Consider the following 18,721-nt stretch of genomic DNA (forward strand, 5'->3'; position numbering starts at 1 on the left):
GATGTCCAAGCGAATTAGCCCGCAGTGCAAAGCCGCCGAATACGAAGATCTGTCCGGGGAGAAAAGTCTCACCCTAGACCGCATCGCTATCTATCGATGATAGTAGGAGCCATCAAGCCTAACAGCGAAGACACAGAGGAACTCTTAATAAAAGCACCAATGTCGGTGTCAAAACCGACGGATCTCGGATAGGGGGTCCCGAACTGTGCGTCTAGGCCGGATGATAACAGGAGGCAGGAGACACGATGTTTTACCCAGGTTCGGGCCCTCTTGATGGGTAAAATCCTACGTTTTGCTTGATTAACATTGATGATATGAGTAGTACAAGAGTAGATCTATCACGAGATCAGAGAGGCTAAACCCTAGAAGCTAGCCTATGGTATAATTGTATGTTATGATTCTTGTCCTACGGACTAAAACCCCTTGGTTTATATAGACACCGCAGAGGGTTAGGGTTCCACAAAGTCGGTTACAAAGAAGGAGATATCCATATCCGTATTGCCTAGCTTGCCTTTCACGCCAAGTAGAGTCCCATCCGGATACGAAACCAAGTCTTCAATCTTGTATCTTCATAGTCTAAGAGTCCGGCCAATGAAGATAGTCTGGCTGTCCGAAGACCCCCTAATTCAGGACTCCCTCACTCACCATCGGACGATGTCCATGGCGACTATGGTTTTCCTTCCCGCCCCCTCGTTCCCCTGGCCGTCAGCATTGGACACGGGCCTCTGGGCGAGGTCCATGGCAACCGTCTCCGGCAAGCCACGGTCCAGGTGACATCGCTGCCCTGCACTGGACGATTGGAGAGCCGTCACTAGGAGATTGCGTGCCCCTAAGCACAACCACGCTGATGCAGTAGCAGTGCAAATCCAACTGTAGTATCCGGTTTACTTCTGTTGCCGCAGGCGCCAAAACGAAGGCCTACCGAAATGAAGCTTTCCAAAACGAAGGCATATTATATACTTCTCCCTTCGTCCCACAATATAGTACCAGTGATGTTGATACCATGATACCAACCTATCCTTTTCAAAAAAAAAGATACCAACCTATAAAATTCTAATTTAAATATATCAAAAAAATTCTGAAAAAATTATGAATGTTCACAAGATATATGTTGACAATCAAAAAATAATTAGAACAAAATTTGATATAGAGAAGGAAAAAAAAGACAAAAGCAAGAATGGCACTGTTCATATCTGAATATGTCTTTTCTGTTTCTCTTTGTGTATTTCAAATTTTAATTTGAATTTTTTAGGGGGTTGTCGACATATGTGTTGTGAATAGCCATGCTTTTTTTTTCAGAATTTCTTGACATGTTTAAATTTGAGTTATGCAAGTTGCTATCATGATATCACGCAAGGAATGGTATCACCTTATACTTTCCCATGTACGTAATGTATATACTTCCTCTTTATTCCGATCGGTCCCAAAATGTACACGCGTGTCCGGCTATTTCCGGCATGTCCCCTCCTGATTGCGCCTCGCGGCCTCTGCAAGCGCCGCTCCCACACCGTATGTCTTGGTCCCCTTGCCGGGGGCATGCGCCGCCTCTGCCTCCACCGCGGCAGCCGCGTCCTCCCTCGTCACCGCCTTGCCCGAAGGCAGCTTCGCCGTCGCGTTCCACTGACACACACAACAGACATGCATCCGGTGAGAGATGCAAGACAAGAGACTGCAACGCAGATGTATGTATGTATGCATGCATACTGCATGCATGTTGGTGGTCGTGCGGAGGACTGCACGTACCTTGAGGACGTCTCCGATGGTGATCTTGTCCTCGGCGTGCGCGGCCGTGGCGTTGGCGTCCGCCGCCGCCTGCGCCTGCGCGGCGATCCCGGCAGGGATGTCCACTCCGGTGCCGACGGCGCGCGCCTCCGCGGCGTGTATGGCTGCGACGTCGGACCTCTGCACGGGGTCGTCCCCAACGGCCCGCGCCGCCGCCTCCAGCGCCTCAGAGATCTTGACCTTGGTGTCCTGCACTTCGTCGACGACCGAGCGGCAGCCCCCGTGCGCAAGCCGCTCGTCGTCGCTCGGCGCAACGGTCACGGGGGCGTCGAACACCCTGCCCTGGCTACAGGTGTCGGTCTGGGCGTAGGTTTGGCAATCTACTCCGCATTTGGCCTGCGCCATGGCTCTGGCTTCTGTGCTCAGCTGCCCCTCGCGCGGGCGCTTCCCGTCGTGTGCGGCGGGCGGTGTACACTAGCGGCTGAGTTTATAGAACGGCCGCGGCACTCCAGCCGGGGACGTGGTTGGGAATGACACGTGGTGATACGTGTCAGCTGGGAATCTACTGCCGTTTTGTGGCAAGTGCATGCTGGGCGACACCTGGCTCGAGGCAGAATGCCCCTGATACAGCCGCGTCACCTGAGCTTTTACTTTGACGAAGCCACCCATGTCGAGCCATTTCATTGTCACCGCTGAAGAACCATCGAAAGGTGGCGGGGTTTGCTGTTCGGATTGGGGAACTATCAACGATGTGCAAGTTGTCCACGAAAATTGACTATTTCAGTCGTTAGGTTTCGATCCAACGGTAGGGCGACATTTTGCTTCCTCCCAATGGTAAGCCTGGTGCTGAGCCGCGGCCACGCTTCCGCCTCTACGGGCGTGTTTGGTTGCCCGCATACAGCCCAACCAGACCCGCGCGGGATATGCGTGGCCTGTTTGGTTGTCTGGGCTGCATGCGGTTTGAGGCCCGCACGGATCTTAAAGCAGCCCGCGGCCTGGCCCGGCGGAAACTGTCGAATCGGCAGTTTCTCGCGAGCCTGGCCGTGCGCGGCCACGCGTGCGAGGCAGTTGCACGTCTCGGGTAGCGCGGGAGATGGATGCGACGTCTCATTACTCTTCCCTGACTCTCATATCACCGCCCAGACGCACTGTTCTCACCGGTCCCTCTCTCTTCCTCATCGTCCTTCCCTCTCCTCTCCTCCGATGGCTCCACCACGCCCGCCGCCGCGCCGCCCTCTGACCCTCGTCGACCAGCGCATCGCCGGCATCGAGGAGCGCTGGCTGGCCGGGCTCCTGAACTCGGGCCGCGACCTGGCGTCGGCGCTGCGCACGCCGTCCCCCATTTGCTGCCGGCCACCATGAGCGTTGGACAATGAGGTGCCGGCCGCTCCTGCTCCGCCGCCGATTCCGGACCTCGTGGTTCTGGGCTCGGCGCCGGCGCCGTCGTTGGAGCCGCCCCTTCTTGGCACCCCATTGGCCACAGGGGTTTTCTTGACCCCCGTCCAAGGGTTTTCTCCGGTCGGCGGGCCGTCCTTCTCGACCTCCGGCGTGGCGTTGAGCACGAGGCCGAGGCCGCATGCCGTCGCCGGGGCCGGCTCCTCGTCTGCTCCGCCCCCTCTCTCCTTCCTGCCGGGGTTTTCACCCCGGCCTCGGTTCGTCGCGGCTGCGCGTGCTCCGGTGAATCAAACCCCTCAATCCTTGCTCTTAGATGTAGATTAGATGTTTATTTGTTAGGCATGTGATAGTAGTTAGTGGATTCGATGGGATTAGATAGGATTATAGCAGATCCAATTGGATGCGATCCCAATCGAATCCAGTCGGACTGATCTGTTCTTGTTTTGTACAATGTGTGCTAGGATAATTTTTCTTGTGCTACTGCTTGTGTGTCCTATGATTTGTGTTTATGCTAGTAGGTGTGTTCATGCTAGAATCATGTTCATGTTGAGTGATGAATGTTAGAATCGTGTTGACTGATGGCATGTTCATGTTCTTCATGTTGAGTGATGAATGCTAGAATCATGTTGACTGATGGCATGTTCATGTTCTAGATAGGATCATGTTCATGTTTCATATTGCTAACGTACATGTTCTAACTAGGGTTTGTGTTGAATGTTATACGTGCATGTAGTAGGAGCATTTTAGGATGGTGCCAAATCTGCATGGCTGCACATGGGTGCTATTGGTACTTGGTGTTGCTATTTTTAGATGTTACCATGTTTAGGATAGTGCAGTGTTGAGTGCCAGTTGCATCAAAGAAGATGGCATTGATCAGTGGACTTGCCCAACAGCAAGTCAACTGATCAGTGGCATTTGCCTAACAACAAGTGTCATTGATAGGCAAATGCCACTTATCAATGGCACTTGCTGTTGGGCAAGTCCACTGATCAGTGGCACTGATCAGTGGACTTGCCCAACAGCAAGTGCCATTGATAAGTGGCATTTCCTCAAAGAGTTTGTGGATTGATCGGTGTCATTTGATCTTGAGAAAATGTCCTTGATCAGTGCCATTTTGCAAAGAGTTTGTGCACTAATACTTGTCATCTTACCTGACAAGATATTGAAGACTGACTGGGATGTGCCGGGAGGAGGAGCTCAGGTGGTGGCCGGAGCTGAGCGCGCCGAGGATTTCATCCCCACGAACAAGTGGCTCAGGAAGATGGACCTGCTTGGCAGGATCGCCTTCATGAGCGTGCCTCGTTCAAGGGGACGATCTCCGAGGCATGGCCACGGGGAGGGGGCCAGGGAGCCGATGTGCTTTTACCAGCAGATCAAGGACAACGAGGAGCTCGCCATGCTCGTCGTGCCTCCCAAGTTCGTGGAGGTGATGAACACCTGGCTGGTCATCAAGCGGCCCCCGCGCGTCGTCAGGCTGTCGGCGAACAAGCGGTGCGTGTTCTGGGTGCAGGTGCAGAACTTTGAGGGGCACATGGTGCTTGGCCGGGGCTGGAACTACTTCTGCCGCCGCCACCGGATCGTCCTCGGCGACCTCGTCGTTGTGCGCATCTCAGGACTCGGACTGAAGGTTCAGATCTACAACCATGACTCCTCGATGATGTGCAGGTTTCGTTGCAGCAGACACAATTGCGTTGGTAACATCGATCAGGCTATGTAGTTAACTTAAGTAAGGTGTTAGCGGAGAACTTTTATGGTGTGTGGCGAGACTTGTGCTGATAACTTGTTCATATTTTGGCCAGGAGCAGCACCCTGGCATGGAGCAGGGAAGGAGGATGCCCCTACTTTTAATCTAGACTTATGCTAAGTAGTTAAGTAGTTTGCCGTCTTTTCCTTACTTGATGTATTAAGTTTGCTGTCATTACATTGCTTACTTTGTTTAAACTTGTTGTTCTGCTGTTGTTGTTGTGCTGATCATGTGGTGGTAAGGCCATCACATTTGAATGAGGTGAGCATAACACAAACACTGTTTGCAACCAAACAACTAAAGTTTGCATCTGCTCACACCCTAAGCACAAAAACGGCAACCAAACAACAGAGGGGTAAATCCCTCTCCATGCGATGCAGGCAACCAAATAAGTTGCATCTGCTACATATAAGGTTGTATTTCAGCAACCAGCCTGGGTTGAGATGGACATGCAATGCAGGTACTGTTTCAAACTGCAACCAAACACGCCCTACATGTTGATGTGCTGCCGGTACTTCTTGGAGCATGGCAAGTCGGTGTCGTGGCCTGACGTAAATCTGCCGCACGGATGGCTCAGATTGAGATAGTTCCTACTATTCAACTATTGTTGTTCTGGACAATCGATAGAATTTACAAAATGGTCCACTAATTGTGTTTGCTCCTTTTTTCGTATGTAAATTCTTTTTACTATGAATAGGTAACACAAAACCTCGACTTTAGGGGAGTTCCCAACTCCAGAATTAGTTGGTAACAAAAAACACAAACAAACCAGTTTTATCTTACAAAAACTCTCCAAATTTTAAATGGCTGGGCTAAATTGGCTGAAGATTCCCTAGATTGATCATTTCAGAATTCAGATGTTCCGAATAGCTGTAATTTACTTAGCTTTTTAACTTTGATTCTTTGAAGGAAAATTACGAAAAACTTTCCAAATTTGAAATGACTGGGCTAAATTGGTTGCAAATTTCCCAAATTGATCATTTAAGATTGAACCCACATGTCATAATTCTCCTTAACTGACTAATCAGAACAAATTTGTGTCCTTTGTTACCGAGTAGTTCTGGAGTTGTGGTTTTGTGTTACCTCAGCCCCAAATATTTGTGCAATTTCCTCAAAGGGAATATATTTTTTGTTAAGTTTTCATCAGTGCAAATTTTTGAAACGTGGGTCTAGGTGCACCTGTCTGGGCAAAAAGAAAAGGAAAATAGTAAAAAAAATTAAAACTTTGTAGGAAGAAGCATTGTCAGTGTATCACTCACGTGAAAAGTTTCGGGGCAAAATGACTTCATTGGTATCATTGAAAAAAAAGACAAATTTACAAGTACAAATTGTGTGAATATTAAGCTTAATACAATATAGGTTTTGTTTTTATTTGTTACGAGAACTCAAAAGTCATTTTGCGGCAAAACCCTACATGAGAGTAATACACTAGACAATACTTGATCTAGAAAGATTCTTTTTTTTTTTCAATTCACGTGCGCCTAGACCCAAGTTTCGTTGTGTATTTTCGTGTTTTCATAGATTATACACCATTTATCTATGGAAGGTAACCTCTCCATCTCAATATAAAGAGTAAAATATACAAAACCATCACATTAGCGTCATAGCTCTCGAAAAACCACCACTTTATAAAACGTGACATTTCGTACCGAACCAAAAAATTGGTAGTGACAAAAAACACTGATTCAAAATTCTAATGACTTTGATGACGAGACTAATCGGCCCGGCCCGTCTATCGGGCTGAGTTGGCAGTAAAAATGCCACACATGCAAGTTAACTTGGTCTTCTTCCTCCTCCTTCGTTATCTCTTCAGATCTCGTTGTCTCCGTTGGTCACCAGAGGCCCTCTGCTCCTCACATTGCTTTCATGGCCGCCACCTCTGCTTCGATTAAACCCGAGAACCGGCCCGCCCCAGGAGTAGGATGCATCAGCGACTCCATCCCCGTCTGCATGTACGCGCACGCGCTAGAGGCCGGGCCTTGTCCCGTGCAGTGGGGCGAGCCGTCCAAGAGCTCCTTCATGGTTCCGGTGCTTACAAATGAGGAAAAAAAAATCGTGGTGAAGCTGCTACTTGATTTCGGCACTATCAATTTTTCAGTTCGGTGCGAAATATCACGGTTTTGAAAAGTGGTGATTTTCCGAAAACTATGACGCTAATATGATGGTTCTGTGCGTTTTACTCCTATAAAAAAGAGGCAAGCATTTGACTCATCATATCTCTCGAGCCAAGTGCATGAACGGAACCGAGTTATTTCATTTTTAAAGTTTGAACGAAATCCACTAGAATAGAACCATGGCATTTCATTTCATTTGGTTCCTCGACTAAACATGTCCCAGGTCGTTGGCCCACTGAAACGCGTCTCTAATGCTTTTATTGTTTTGATCTGAAACGAATGGTTCCATCTCAAATGTTGGGGCTGACGATGAGCTTCATCTTTGCGATCGCCTGATCGGTCCTGTTGTGCTTAGTGAGGATGCAGTCTTAGGTCTTCGGTGTTTTTTCTACTATCTTCGTCTCAAAAGCTAAGACGTTTTTGCAGTGAGGTAGTATTTCATTTTAAATATGAAACGTTTATTAACACCGTATTATTCCGAATACTCATATCCGTATAACACATGCACATACCTTTGAAATTTACAATAAGCTAGGGGTAAACTCAGGAAACCATATGTGTAGGAACAACAAACTTATTATTAGTCCAGCTGACAATGCATCAGTCGTGGCGGAGATGGATCCTGTACTCGACGGTGGCGTCGCCGGTCTTGCCGTCGAACCAGTGGGTCCGCAACTGGCAGTAGCCGCGCGCAAACCGAAAGACGCCGGTGCCGCCAACGACGGGCATCTCTCTGACGGCCCGGTCTGCCTGATTGGGTCCGATGATGGCGATGCTGCTCCCATTGTAGGCGCCGTCGACGAAGACGAAGTTCATGGCCACGAACAGCGACAGGCTGTCCTTGCCGGCGCTAATGTAGACGCCCTGCGCGCGACCGAGGAGCCTCGACGTCAGGTTGGGCCCCTCGGTGAGCGGGTCGTCGATGACGAGCACGGTGCCGAAGCCCGTGGCGGAGGCGTTGGAGGACGGCGCCTCCGCCACCTGCACCACCCTTGCGTTCGGCCCGCCGCTCACGACGTCGTGCCAGTAGACCCGCAGCCGGGTTTCCTTCTCCGCCGTGGACGCCGGCGCCCCGGCAGCCGCGAGGAGCAGGAGCGCGGCCAAGACAGAGAGAGCGGTGCTGCTCACCATTGGGATCAGCTAGCAAGCTAGGAATGGATGGTGGTGGTCTGATGCGATCGCCGAAGTCTTCTTCCGAGGAGCTGATCTGGTTTGCTCAGCTTGCATGTCCAATGGTGCAGAGATGGGCGTATTTAACGGCGAGTTGTGATTGTTGGATCCTTGACAATTTCCCGCGTGTTTATATTTAGGGTTATCCTGCACATTATCTTGTTGTCGTAGTACGTGTGTGTGAGACAGAGTTGATCGTGGACTTCTTCGGTTATAGGACTTTGGATAAGAAGCTGAGCAGTAGGTGAAGGTACGACTGGATTAACACGCTATGGTTAATGTGGGTGCTCTCGTCACGTGTTTGTAGGTCACGTCCCATACACGTCCTCGGGATGCAAAATTGACCTGCTTGGTAGCCTGAGTTCCTTTGAATTCATAGACCGCACATACCTTAAAGTAGCTTTGGGCCTCGCTAAAGAGGAATCACTAAATCAGCTATTTCTTCGGCACCAGGCTCTGACGAGCCACGCGTGCCACTCGTCTGCATGCTTTGGGAAGCGGGAGACAGGACATATGGGTCATTACTCCTCACTCCAGCCTCTTCATCGCCCAAACCTCCATTCACACCCCTCTCTCACCATCCCTTCATTTTCACCGACGGCCACTGACACCCACCAGCGCATCGCTCGTCTCCTTGCGCAGTCAATGGTAGTGCTCACAAGCGTTGGCTCGCCACCGTTACACAGGGGGTGGCTCAACACCGCGCAATTGGAGAGAATATTCAAGGTTCATTCCCACATCTGCAAAAAGCCACGCTCCGCGTCTATCGACCGCCCATAGGTGGCAGGGACGTTGGATGCGGCGGCGGGGATCTCCACTAGGGTTGTGGTTTCCGGAACACCCGCCATGACGAAGGTAGGGATTAGATGATGCCTGGCCGAGGTTTCCTTCTACCTCCAGCGACATACACCCACCTAGAGCGGCAACAACTCCACCTTTGTTTGATGCTATAAAATTTTATCTACCTGACCATTGCTCCATACATGTAGATTGAGGGATGATTCGGTTGCAGTTCGGGTTTTTTAGGGTGGTTCTCCAGCGGCAATGCGATTTTGCCGATGAGGATACACAGTTAGCATATTTTTGGGATCCAGATTAGATTGATTCGCTAATCGTTTAGATTGTACATATCAGAATTGTGCATGTCCATGGCAATATGCATGTTACTCCGATGAAGGATGCTGGAGTACCCGCCTCCTAGGGGCATCACACCCACGAGTGCCCTTCGCATCATCTGTTTCACGCTCGCCTCGCGCAGATGCCTCCATGGTGCGCTCTGCGTCGTCTGATCTTCGCAACACCCCACACCCAGCCAATTTTCTTTAAAGGTCCATGATGCGTGGGCCGCGGGCGCGACTAAGCCACCTCTCCGCGGGCCTTCTCATGCACTCTTCCGCGCGCATTGTATGAGGATGGGTCGGCCTGTAAGCGTCGTTCTCTTCCGGTCCATCCAACCGCGGTCGTGACATCAAGAGCCCGGGTAGCCATGAGGGCAATCTGACCCGGGGTCGCGATGACAAGCTAACCAGACATGAGGGCTATCCAGCCAGGGTCGAGATGGCAAGAGTCCGGGTGGCCAACGCCGCACAACATCCAAGTGCAGCCTGTGGGAGACGTTGTCGCGGTATACGGTCTATGAGAGATACCCGGAGTAGCCTGGCCCAGCTTTGGCTTGGTCTGGGGTGTCTTGGTGTTTCATGGACCCGAGCACTAATTGGGGTCCCTCGCTCGGCCATTTCTCTGAGTGTGCCGGATCCGGTATGCCGGGAAGTTTCCTTGATCGGATCGTTGGGGAAGGTATTCGGTTTGTGCGAGTTGGGGTCTTTGTGGGTGGTTAGGTCTTTTTCTGACGGAGGTTGGGTTTTTCTATAAGTTTGTTGTTTTTATGCAGCATGGCGGACGTCGCGCACACTGGGATCCCTCTTGCTTTGCTTTGCAGCCCCTTCTCTGTAGAGCCCTTTGCCCGTTCCCACCCGCGATGCTCGACCACCTCTCCGGCCTCACCTTTCTCGAACGGATGTATATTGTGCCATGTTCTCCGGCCTCAAGAAGAGTGACTTTTGCCATTGATCGGCATACTATTTCTATTTTGGTTGGGTAGTCCCTTCAGTTCATTGTCCATACTTATGTTCTCTTCAATTTGGCGCCTTTTTTCCTTTCATTGTGGTACAGCAAGATACAAGACTCTGTAATGTGTACCGACAATAAAATTTCTTGGTGTTGTTTCCTCTATTTTTTTGTTGTCATTTTTTATTGTAAAGGAATAGATCCACTTGTCCTTAGGGAGCTCTTCCTGCTCGACCCACTTGGAATACTCCCACACTCTCTGCCAGGTTTTTCTCTCGTCGCGGTCCTCTTTGGTTCGCCAGGGAAAGGACCAGAAGGAGGACGCATTGGTCGCGGCATGGTCTCTCGGGGTGACTATGGCAAAGAGTTTTCAGCGACAATGATGTGTTGGGCCATGTTGTGTCTGCCGTCGCGTTTGGACTTTGATCGAGATTTATGTATGTGTGAGGCGTATCGATGATGGGTTTTCGCTTTGGGGTGGCATTGGATCTAATTGTATGAACCGGTGATGGGCTTTTGCCTCGGGGCTATGCACGGGAAGCAAAAATGTCCTCATGTTCAAGACCCGTCTGTACATGTCGTAGCTTGCGTAGGTGTCCTTGGCTGCATAAACAACATACTCTGGATTCAAAGGATGCTCCCATGTGGTTTCCAAGTTCTCTGTATCAATGCCATCTTTCATGCAGGCATAGGAGGGGGGCGATGACGACCGCGCTGAGATCAGCCACAGAGTCCTTCCCCTTATTGTTGCCGACGATCTTGTATTGATTCTGGATGTCGAATAGCTTCTTGCATAAGATGACCGAGTTGGGAAGCACCGTGGCATCATTTCTAGTGTCCACTGTAGCAAAGGTGTAATCGTCATTGCGGAGGAATGTGACGAACTTTCCACAAGGCATATAATTGATAGAATCTACAAAATGATGCACTAGTTGTGTTTGCACCATTTTTTTTCATATGCATGTTCTTTTACTATGAATAAATAGAAAGGGCAAAATTGTAGCTATATTTTTTTATGCAAGGAATTGTAGCTATATTTGTATAGATTATACAAAGTTACATATGGGGGGCAATCTCACCATCTCTATATAAAAGAGATGAGCTGGATCAATCGTGACTCATCCCATCTCTTCAACCAAGCGCATAAACAGAATCGATTTAATCAATTTTTCTGTTCCAACAAAATATGAAAATGGAACCAACATATTTCTTTAGAACTGAAATCATGGCATTTCATTTTATTTTGTTCCTCAACTAAACATGCCCGGGAGAATTTCAGGTGCTACGGTGATACAAGTGCTTGTGGGCCGTTGGATAGGAGACCGATCGGTTAGTGTTGAAGCCTCTGGATCTGCACAAAATTATGGGTCTCCTTGAGGATGTGTCTGCAAGTTTGTGCAGATTCTTCTTGTGACCGCTGGATATTGGATCCAACGGACCACAAGCTCCCATATCATCATAGCACGGGAGGTGTGGGAGCACCAAAAATTTCCCCAAACATGCCCTACGGCCAACTCCACCACGCGACCCCGTCTTGTCCAGGTGTGTCCGTTTGGGGTAGAGCGAACGAATAGCGCGGCACAACGCGCAACCCCAAACGGACAAATGTCCAGATTTAGTCAGTTTTCGACCTATTCTCGCCCAAACTTGCGCCGAGTTTGGGGTGAAACGGACATCACGCGGACGGGCTCGTTGCACGCCCTTGTCCCCCCGTGGCCCGTCTGTCGGGGACACTAGCAGTCCCTTCGCTTCCAACGCCTTCACCCCCTCTCCCCGCCCCGCTGCCGGCGCCACCGCTATTTTCCTGCCGCCTCCTCACCGCGCAGCCCCCGGCCGTCCATACCAAACCACGTCTCGACATGGCCGCCACCACGCCCGCGCTTTTGCCGTAGTTTTGGCCGTCGCCGTCGTAGCCGGCGGCAGAGGTGATACGACCGCCGACGGCGTACCACGGCGGCCACGACAGCTTCCGACGAGTGCTCCAGAGCGGCTAGTAGCCGGCCGTCAACCACCCCTGCTGCATCGAGGTGATCATCACGCCCTCTTGCCACCACGACCGCAAGGTATTCGACACTTTGCCCACAAAGGTATGGACAGTGGAGATGGATTTTTCTTCCACCACTTCATTTGTTCATCGGATGATTCGTCGTCAGGTGATGAAGATCTTGTGGTGGCTGCACTGGCCGTTCACGACCACATTCAACGACAGCTTCCTCGGTATAGGGGGTCACTCCGTGTCCGTGCTCCCAACCTGAACCGCAACAGGGAGAGAGGCCACGCCTTGCTCTATGCCGATTACTTTGCGAACACCCCGCTCTTCAAGCCGGATAAATTTCGTCGCCGTTTTCGTATGGCAAGGCATGTGTTCAATCGTATCCGAGAGGGAGTGGTTGCTCATGACCCATACTTCGAGTGCAAGACGGATGCCCTTGGCAAGCTTGGATTCTCCTCTTACCAGAAATGTACCGCGGCCACCCGCATGCTTGCGTATGGAATTCCAGGCGATCTGGTGGATGAGTATGTGCGTATGAGTGAGACAACATGTCTGGTGTCAATATACAAGTTCTGCCAGGCTGTGATCGAGGTGTTTGGCCCTGAGTACTTGAGGCAGCCAACTGCCATTGATACAGAGAGATTGTTGGCGACCAACGCAGTTAGAGGCTTTCCAGGCATGCTTCGTAGCATAGATTGTATGCACTAAGAGTGGAAGAACTGTCCATTTGCTTGGCAGGGCCAGTACAAGGGGCATGTCAAAGTGTGCACTGTCATATTAGAAGCGGTGGCTTCACATGATCTTTGGATATGACATTCTTTCTTCGGCATGGCAGGTTCTCACAATGATATCAACGTGCTGCAGCGTTCTCCAGTCTTCGCAAGGCTTGCAGAAGGCCACTCTCCACCTGTCAACTTTGAGATCAACGGCCATCAGTACAACAAGGGATACTATCTAGCTGATGGTACATATCCTCAGTGGTCAACTTTTGTGAAGATAATCTCGAACCCCCAAGGTGAGAAGAGAAAGAGATTTGCCGAAATGCAAGAGAGTACTAGAAAGGATGTGAAATGTGCTTTTGGTGTGCTTCAATCCCGATGGGGTATCGTGCGAAACCCTAGACTGTCATGGGATGAAGGGAAGCATTGAGACGTGATGACTGCTTGTGTAATCATGCACAACATGATCGTCGAGGACAAGCACGATGACAATATCTTCGACCAAGGATTTGATTATCAAGGTGAAAAAATTGAGCCCTGCACCAAGAACCGGCCATGTTTGAACAGTTTGTCCAATTTCATCGTGAGCTGCGTGATTGGCACACTCATTTGGATCTTCAAAATGAATTGGTTGAGCACGCGTGGGATCACATTGGCAACCAATAAATGTATTGATTCATTTTATGTTCATTCACAACAATTTCAACTTGATTGTAAAACTATTTTATTAGAGACAATTTCGATTGGGATATAAAATTATTTTTATTTTCAGAAAATTAATATTTGAACGTGCAAATTTGTTTTGATATGAAAATATGGGCATTTTGACCCTGGCGGACAAGATGGAGCAAACGGTTGCGGCCGCGCGCTGGACGCACGGCCACCACATCCCAGAACAGGCCCGGACACGACTCCATCACTCTACCCAAAACGGACCGATTTCGGGCAAAGCGGACATCCGTTTGGGGTCGCGCGATGGAGTTGGCCTAAGTCGTTGGCTCATTGAAGTGTGTCTCTAATGCTTTTGCTGTTTCGATTTGAAATGAATGGCTAGATGTTAGGACGAGCTTGGTCGTCACTATCTTTTTTATCACTTGCGGTCGTTAGTCATCGGTCTTCTTGTGTTTAGCGGGAATGCAGTTCTCGGTCTTCAGTTTGAAACCGACTAAGACAAAAAGGAATATTCACCAGATTGTATTTCATTCCAAAATTGAAATGTTTATCAACTCCCGGTATTACTCCGAATAAATCATCGCCGTACAACGCATATAGTACATACCCTCGAGATAATAAATAAGGTAGCGGTAAAATAAGGAAATCATATGTAGGAACAACAAGCTTAGAGGGTGCTTGGATACGTTTAAAAGTAGTGGGACTAAAATATGATAGCCTCGCCCATATTTGAATCCAAATACTAAAAAGGCTAAAATTAAGTTAATGAACATTTATTATTCTCCAAACCCTCCAATCCAGAATTTGCCTGTGTTAAAGGAGAGGAGTTAAATGAGTAGAGAAAGTACTAATCCACATTTTAATTGGCATACCCGGACTAAATTTTTTTAGTCTTAAGACTAATTTTAGCCCCTCTTTAATCAGGGTGCTTCGAACTTTAGCCTCTTAAAGAGACTATTTTTAGTCAGACTAAAATAAGTTTTTTGGATCCAAGAACCCTTTTATTATTAGTTCAGCTGATAATGCATCAGTCGTGGCGGAGATGGATCTTGTACTCCACGGTGGCGTCGCCGGTCTTGGCGTCGAACCAGTGGGTCCGCAACTGGCAGTAGCCGCGCGCAAACCGAAAGACGCCGGTGCCGCCGACCACGGCCATCTCCCTGACGGCCCGGTTCACCGGGTTGGGGCCGACGATGGCGATGCTGCTCCCGTTGTAGGCGCCGTCGACGAAGACAAAGTTCATGGCCATGAGCAGCGACAGGCTGTCCTTGCCGGTGCTGACGTAGAGGCCCTGCGCGCGGCCGAGTAGCCTGGAGCCCGTCAGGCTGGGCCCCTCGGTGAGCGGGTCGTCGATGACAAGCACGGTGCCGAAGCCGGTGGCAGAGGTGTTGGAGGACGGCGCCTGCGCCACCTGCACCACCCTCGCGTTCGGCCCGCCGCTCACCACGTCGTGCCAGTACACCCGCAGCCGGGTCTCCTTCTCGGCCGCCGACGCCGGCGCCGCTGCGGCCGCGAGGAGCAGGAGCGCGGCCAGGCAGGAGAGAGCGGTGCTGCTCGCCATTGGGATCAGCTAGCTAGTAAGCTAGGAATGGATGTTGGTGATCTGATGCGATGCGATTGCTTAGCTCTTCCTGAGGAGCTCTGGTTTGTGCTGCTTGCTCTCCAATGGTGCGGAGATGGGTCTATTTAAGGGCAAGTTGTGACAGTGTCTGGCCGTGTGTTCGGTTTATCTTCTATGCGTGTGCGAGATGTAGTAGTTGATCTTACAAGTCATCGTGGACTTCGTCGGCTGTGACTTGGAATAAGAAGCTGTGCGCAGTAGGTGAAGGTATGACTGAATTAACACGCTATAGTTGGGTGGTGCAGGCTGCACTTTCCATGCATCCACACATACACGCTCGTCCTCCTTCAAATTTGGAAAACGGGGTGCTCTAGAAGGTTGACGCGGGGACTCGATCGTGCCGGCTACCAACAATATAGGGGTCCGGCCATTGACCACGGTTTTTTAAGCCGATTGACTGGTAAAAACCTAAACCCGCAGCTCCAATTTCTTTAACTATGCATGTGATTGGCACATACAAAGTACGTAGCGTTGTTGTTGTTGACACCAGATTTAGCACCGAAGAAAATATTTTTAAAATGACCTTAAATGAAGAAGTGCTCCACATGAAAAAGTTACATATCATCGAAACGAGAAGCTTTGATGTTTGGGTCATTGTCATCCGACCTCATCTCGGAGTACAAAGTTGTACTCGAAGAACTAAGATTTTATATTCGGTACTATTTGGCCAATTACTCCTCAAAGATAGTCTATACGGAAAAGTATTCTACACGGATTGTCTTTGTCTCATCGAGCCAATCGTTCTTTATATTTGAGTCATCTTAATCCCAGATCATATGCAGAAGTTCAGCACAATGCGGCCCTACCGTGAGCAAAAAGTGACGCCTGGCACCAGACACCCATATGACTGATGTCTGATAGGGAACGTGATATCACCTCTTTTGCGTGAGCTATTCGGCCCTCAAGATGGCCTTGAATTGAAAAACATCCAACACGAAAGTTGTTCGCCTCGTTGAAGCGAATAAATTTCCATTTGGGCTCATTTACATCTAAGGTCGTATTTGGCCTGTAGAACCAAAAGACGGAAATGCGGTCTCAGCCATACCTAAATCCAAATTAGGTTAATTTTAGAAGGATTTGGATGAGATTTGTAGTCCTTTTTTTGTACGGGAAGTCCGACCGCCTCATAAATAGATGGGAGGTGACGGTCGATTGAACAACACACAATGAATCAAGCCATCCACCACTTTTTACTTTTACCTTTTTTCCTTGAACCTAATTCTTCTTCTCGTTTTTCGTTTGCAGGGCGGCGATCCATGAGGCCCTAGAGGCGACCAGGTTGACCTAGGGCGGCCCATAGCCGCCACGCGTCCTGACAGGGTCCCTCCTGGGCGAGCAGGGCTTCGGGTCTATAAAATCGTCCACTGAATTGCTTGCGTACCACGCTTCCAGGCGTGTCTCTTTCGACGTGAGCTGCGGTGCACCACCCCTGATGTTGAGGGTCCACGGCCATGTGTTCATGTGTTCATGTGCAAACACACTTTTTAGTTACTCCGTTGGGGACAAAGCTTCAAACGACCTCCATCCCACATTCTTGCTATGAAGAGATCGCCATCAAGGGTTTGTAATCTACAAAGATAATATTAATACCCCAATCCTCTTGTGTAGATGCAAATAATTCATATGATGTTACGATCATTGTATGCTCTATCGGCCAGCCCTTGATTTTTCAATCATGCATCTAATTACGTGCAATGGCCGATTCAAAGTAATTTGCATGCTTCAACTTCTTATGATACTAGCAATATGCATCATATGCATTCCAACTCTCATGCATGCATCGGCAACCCCACAAATTCATATGCTGATGAACAACATGATGAGTTTGGCTAATAAATTTGAAACAACACATGTTAGAATTTCTAAAGCCATGCAAGAAACTATTTCACTCATCGACAACTAATTTGCAATATGTGAATCCAAATATGCTAATGGATGGGAGATTGGCCATGCTACCACTAGTTATACGACCATTTACCCTCAACCATCATATGCTACACATCATGTTAGTAATTTTTTGGCACCTTATGCTGTTGGGGATATTCATAATTCAGCTCCACACCTTCGTAGACAAAGCCAGATAGGTGAAAATTATACATGAGCACATATGCCTTTACATAATATTTTAGCACGTAATGCATCCTTTACACAATTGCAGAATTTCGGCAACACTCACAAATCATTGCTGGAAAAATCTAGAAGTATTATGGAGCAATCCGTTCCAGAAGCGGTTGTGGCCACATTAAAAAAGAGTGTAACACAAAATAAGAGGATTGGTGCTCTTTGCCTTGAAAAATATGAAAAGGGGTTATTTCCTTATGATGCAATAAAAGCTAGAGTTTTCCAACATGATGAATCATTACTAGATTGCTCATGCTATAGTTACCAGATTGCTCATACTATAGTACCATGTTGCTCATGCTAAAGTTACCATGCTGCATGCTATAGTTACATGGCTGCTCATGTAATAATAATTACCATGCCACTCGTGTTATAGTTACCAGGCTGCTCATGTCATAGTTATCATTTTGTTCCTACTTAAGTTATCGGGGTACTTTTGCTATAGTTATCAGGTTGCACATGCTAAAGTTACCATGCAACTCATATTATAGTTACCAACATAGCAGTTATGTAGTTATCAGGCCACTCATGCTATAATTACTAACATACTGGCCTGCATGTGTTGTAGTTATCGACATGGCTATTATATAATTATCAATATAGCAATTACTCCCTCCGATCCCTTTTACTTTGCATCTAACTTTTTTTTCATTTTCCCCGAATTGCTCTGCGCGTTCTACTTTTGCCGCAGCTCTTTCCTATTCTATCCCTCATTTGCCGCGTCCCATGCAGTGGAGGAGCACGCGTGCAGTAATTGTTTTCCTGGTTATCCGGCTCTCTCCTCGTTTGGTGCGTCGCTGCATGCAAATTACCATCACCCCGCATTAACTGCTCTCCTAGTATTGGCGCAAGGTAAAAAGGAAGGATGGAGTACGTAATTACCAGACTGGTTATGTTATATTTATCAGACTGCTCATACTAAAGTTAACATGCTTTTCATGTTATATTTACCATACTGCTCATACTATTGTTACCAGGCTGCTCATGTTAATTTTTTTTAAAATCAAGCTTATGTAAAGTTACCACAATGCTCATGCTATAGTTACCAGGTTGCATGTGCTATAGGTGCCAGACTGTTGATGCTAAAGTAATCATTGTTGATGCTACTGTTTTTTAACTACTCATGCTATTTATTTATTGAAATTTGGTTGAAACCCCGGTCTCCACATCAGGTGGTGCACACAACCATCTTTACGCCCTGTTTGGTTCCAAATAAGTCACCAACTTATAAGTCAAAAAGTGAAAAAGTGACTTATTTTGCCAAACAGACCCAACTTATAAGTCATCCCAACTTATAAGTCATAAGTTGCTCCACCCCAACTTAAAACTTATAAGTCACCTCTTTTTGCGTGGGTCTCATCACCTTTACATTAAAAAACAAGG

General features: G+C 48.5%; 3 protein-coding genes across 3 annotated transcripts; all 3 read right to left on the reverse strand.

Moving 5' to 3' along the window:
• Positions 1–554: 554 nt before the first annotated feature.
• Positions 555–2,170, reverse strand: LOC123107822 (late embryogenesis abundant protein D-34-like). Its single transcript, XM_044529729.1, has 2 exons — positions 1,744–2,170; positions 555–1,620 (listed from the first exon to the last, which is right to left on the reverse strand). The coding sequence occupies exons 1-2, from the start codon at positions 2,125–2,127 to the stop codon at positions 1,447–1,449; spliced, it is 558 nt and encodes a 185-aa protein (XP_044385664.1). The 5' UTR covers positions 2,128–2,170; the 3' UTR covers positions 555–1,446.
• Positions 2,171–7,575: 5,405 nt separating this feature from the next.
• On the reverse strand, positions 7,576–8,106 carry LOC123107823 (dirigent protein 22-like). The gene has a single exon (XM_044529731.1). It carries the CDS (start codon positions 8,104–8,106, stop codon positions 7,576–7,578), a length of 531 nt encoding a protein of 176 aa, XP_044385666.1.
• A 6,242-nt stretch (positions 8,107–14,348) lies between these two features.
• LOC123107824 (dirigent protein 22) lies at positions 14,349–15,264 on the reverse strand. The gene has a single exon (XM_044529732.1). The coding sequence runs from the start codon at positions 15,155–15,157 to the stop codon at positions 14,624–14,626; it is 534 nt and encodes a 177-aa protein (XP_044385667.1). The 5' UTR covers positions 15,158–15,264; the 3' UTR covers positions 14,349–14,623.
• Between the last annotated feature and the right edge of the window lie 3,457 nt (positions 15,265–18,721).

Source organism: Triticum aestivum, chromosome 5A (assembly GCF_018294505.1).
Source record: "Triticum aestivum cultivar Chinese Spring chromosome 5A, IWGSC CS RefSeq v2.1, whole genome shotgun sequence".
Taxonomy (NCBI): domain Eukaryota; kingdom Viridiplantae; phylum Streptophyta; class Magnoliopsida; order Poales; family Poaceae; genus Triticum; species Triticum aestivum.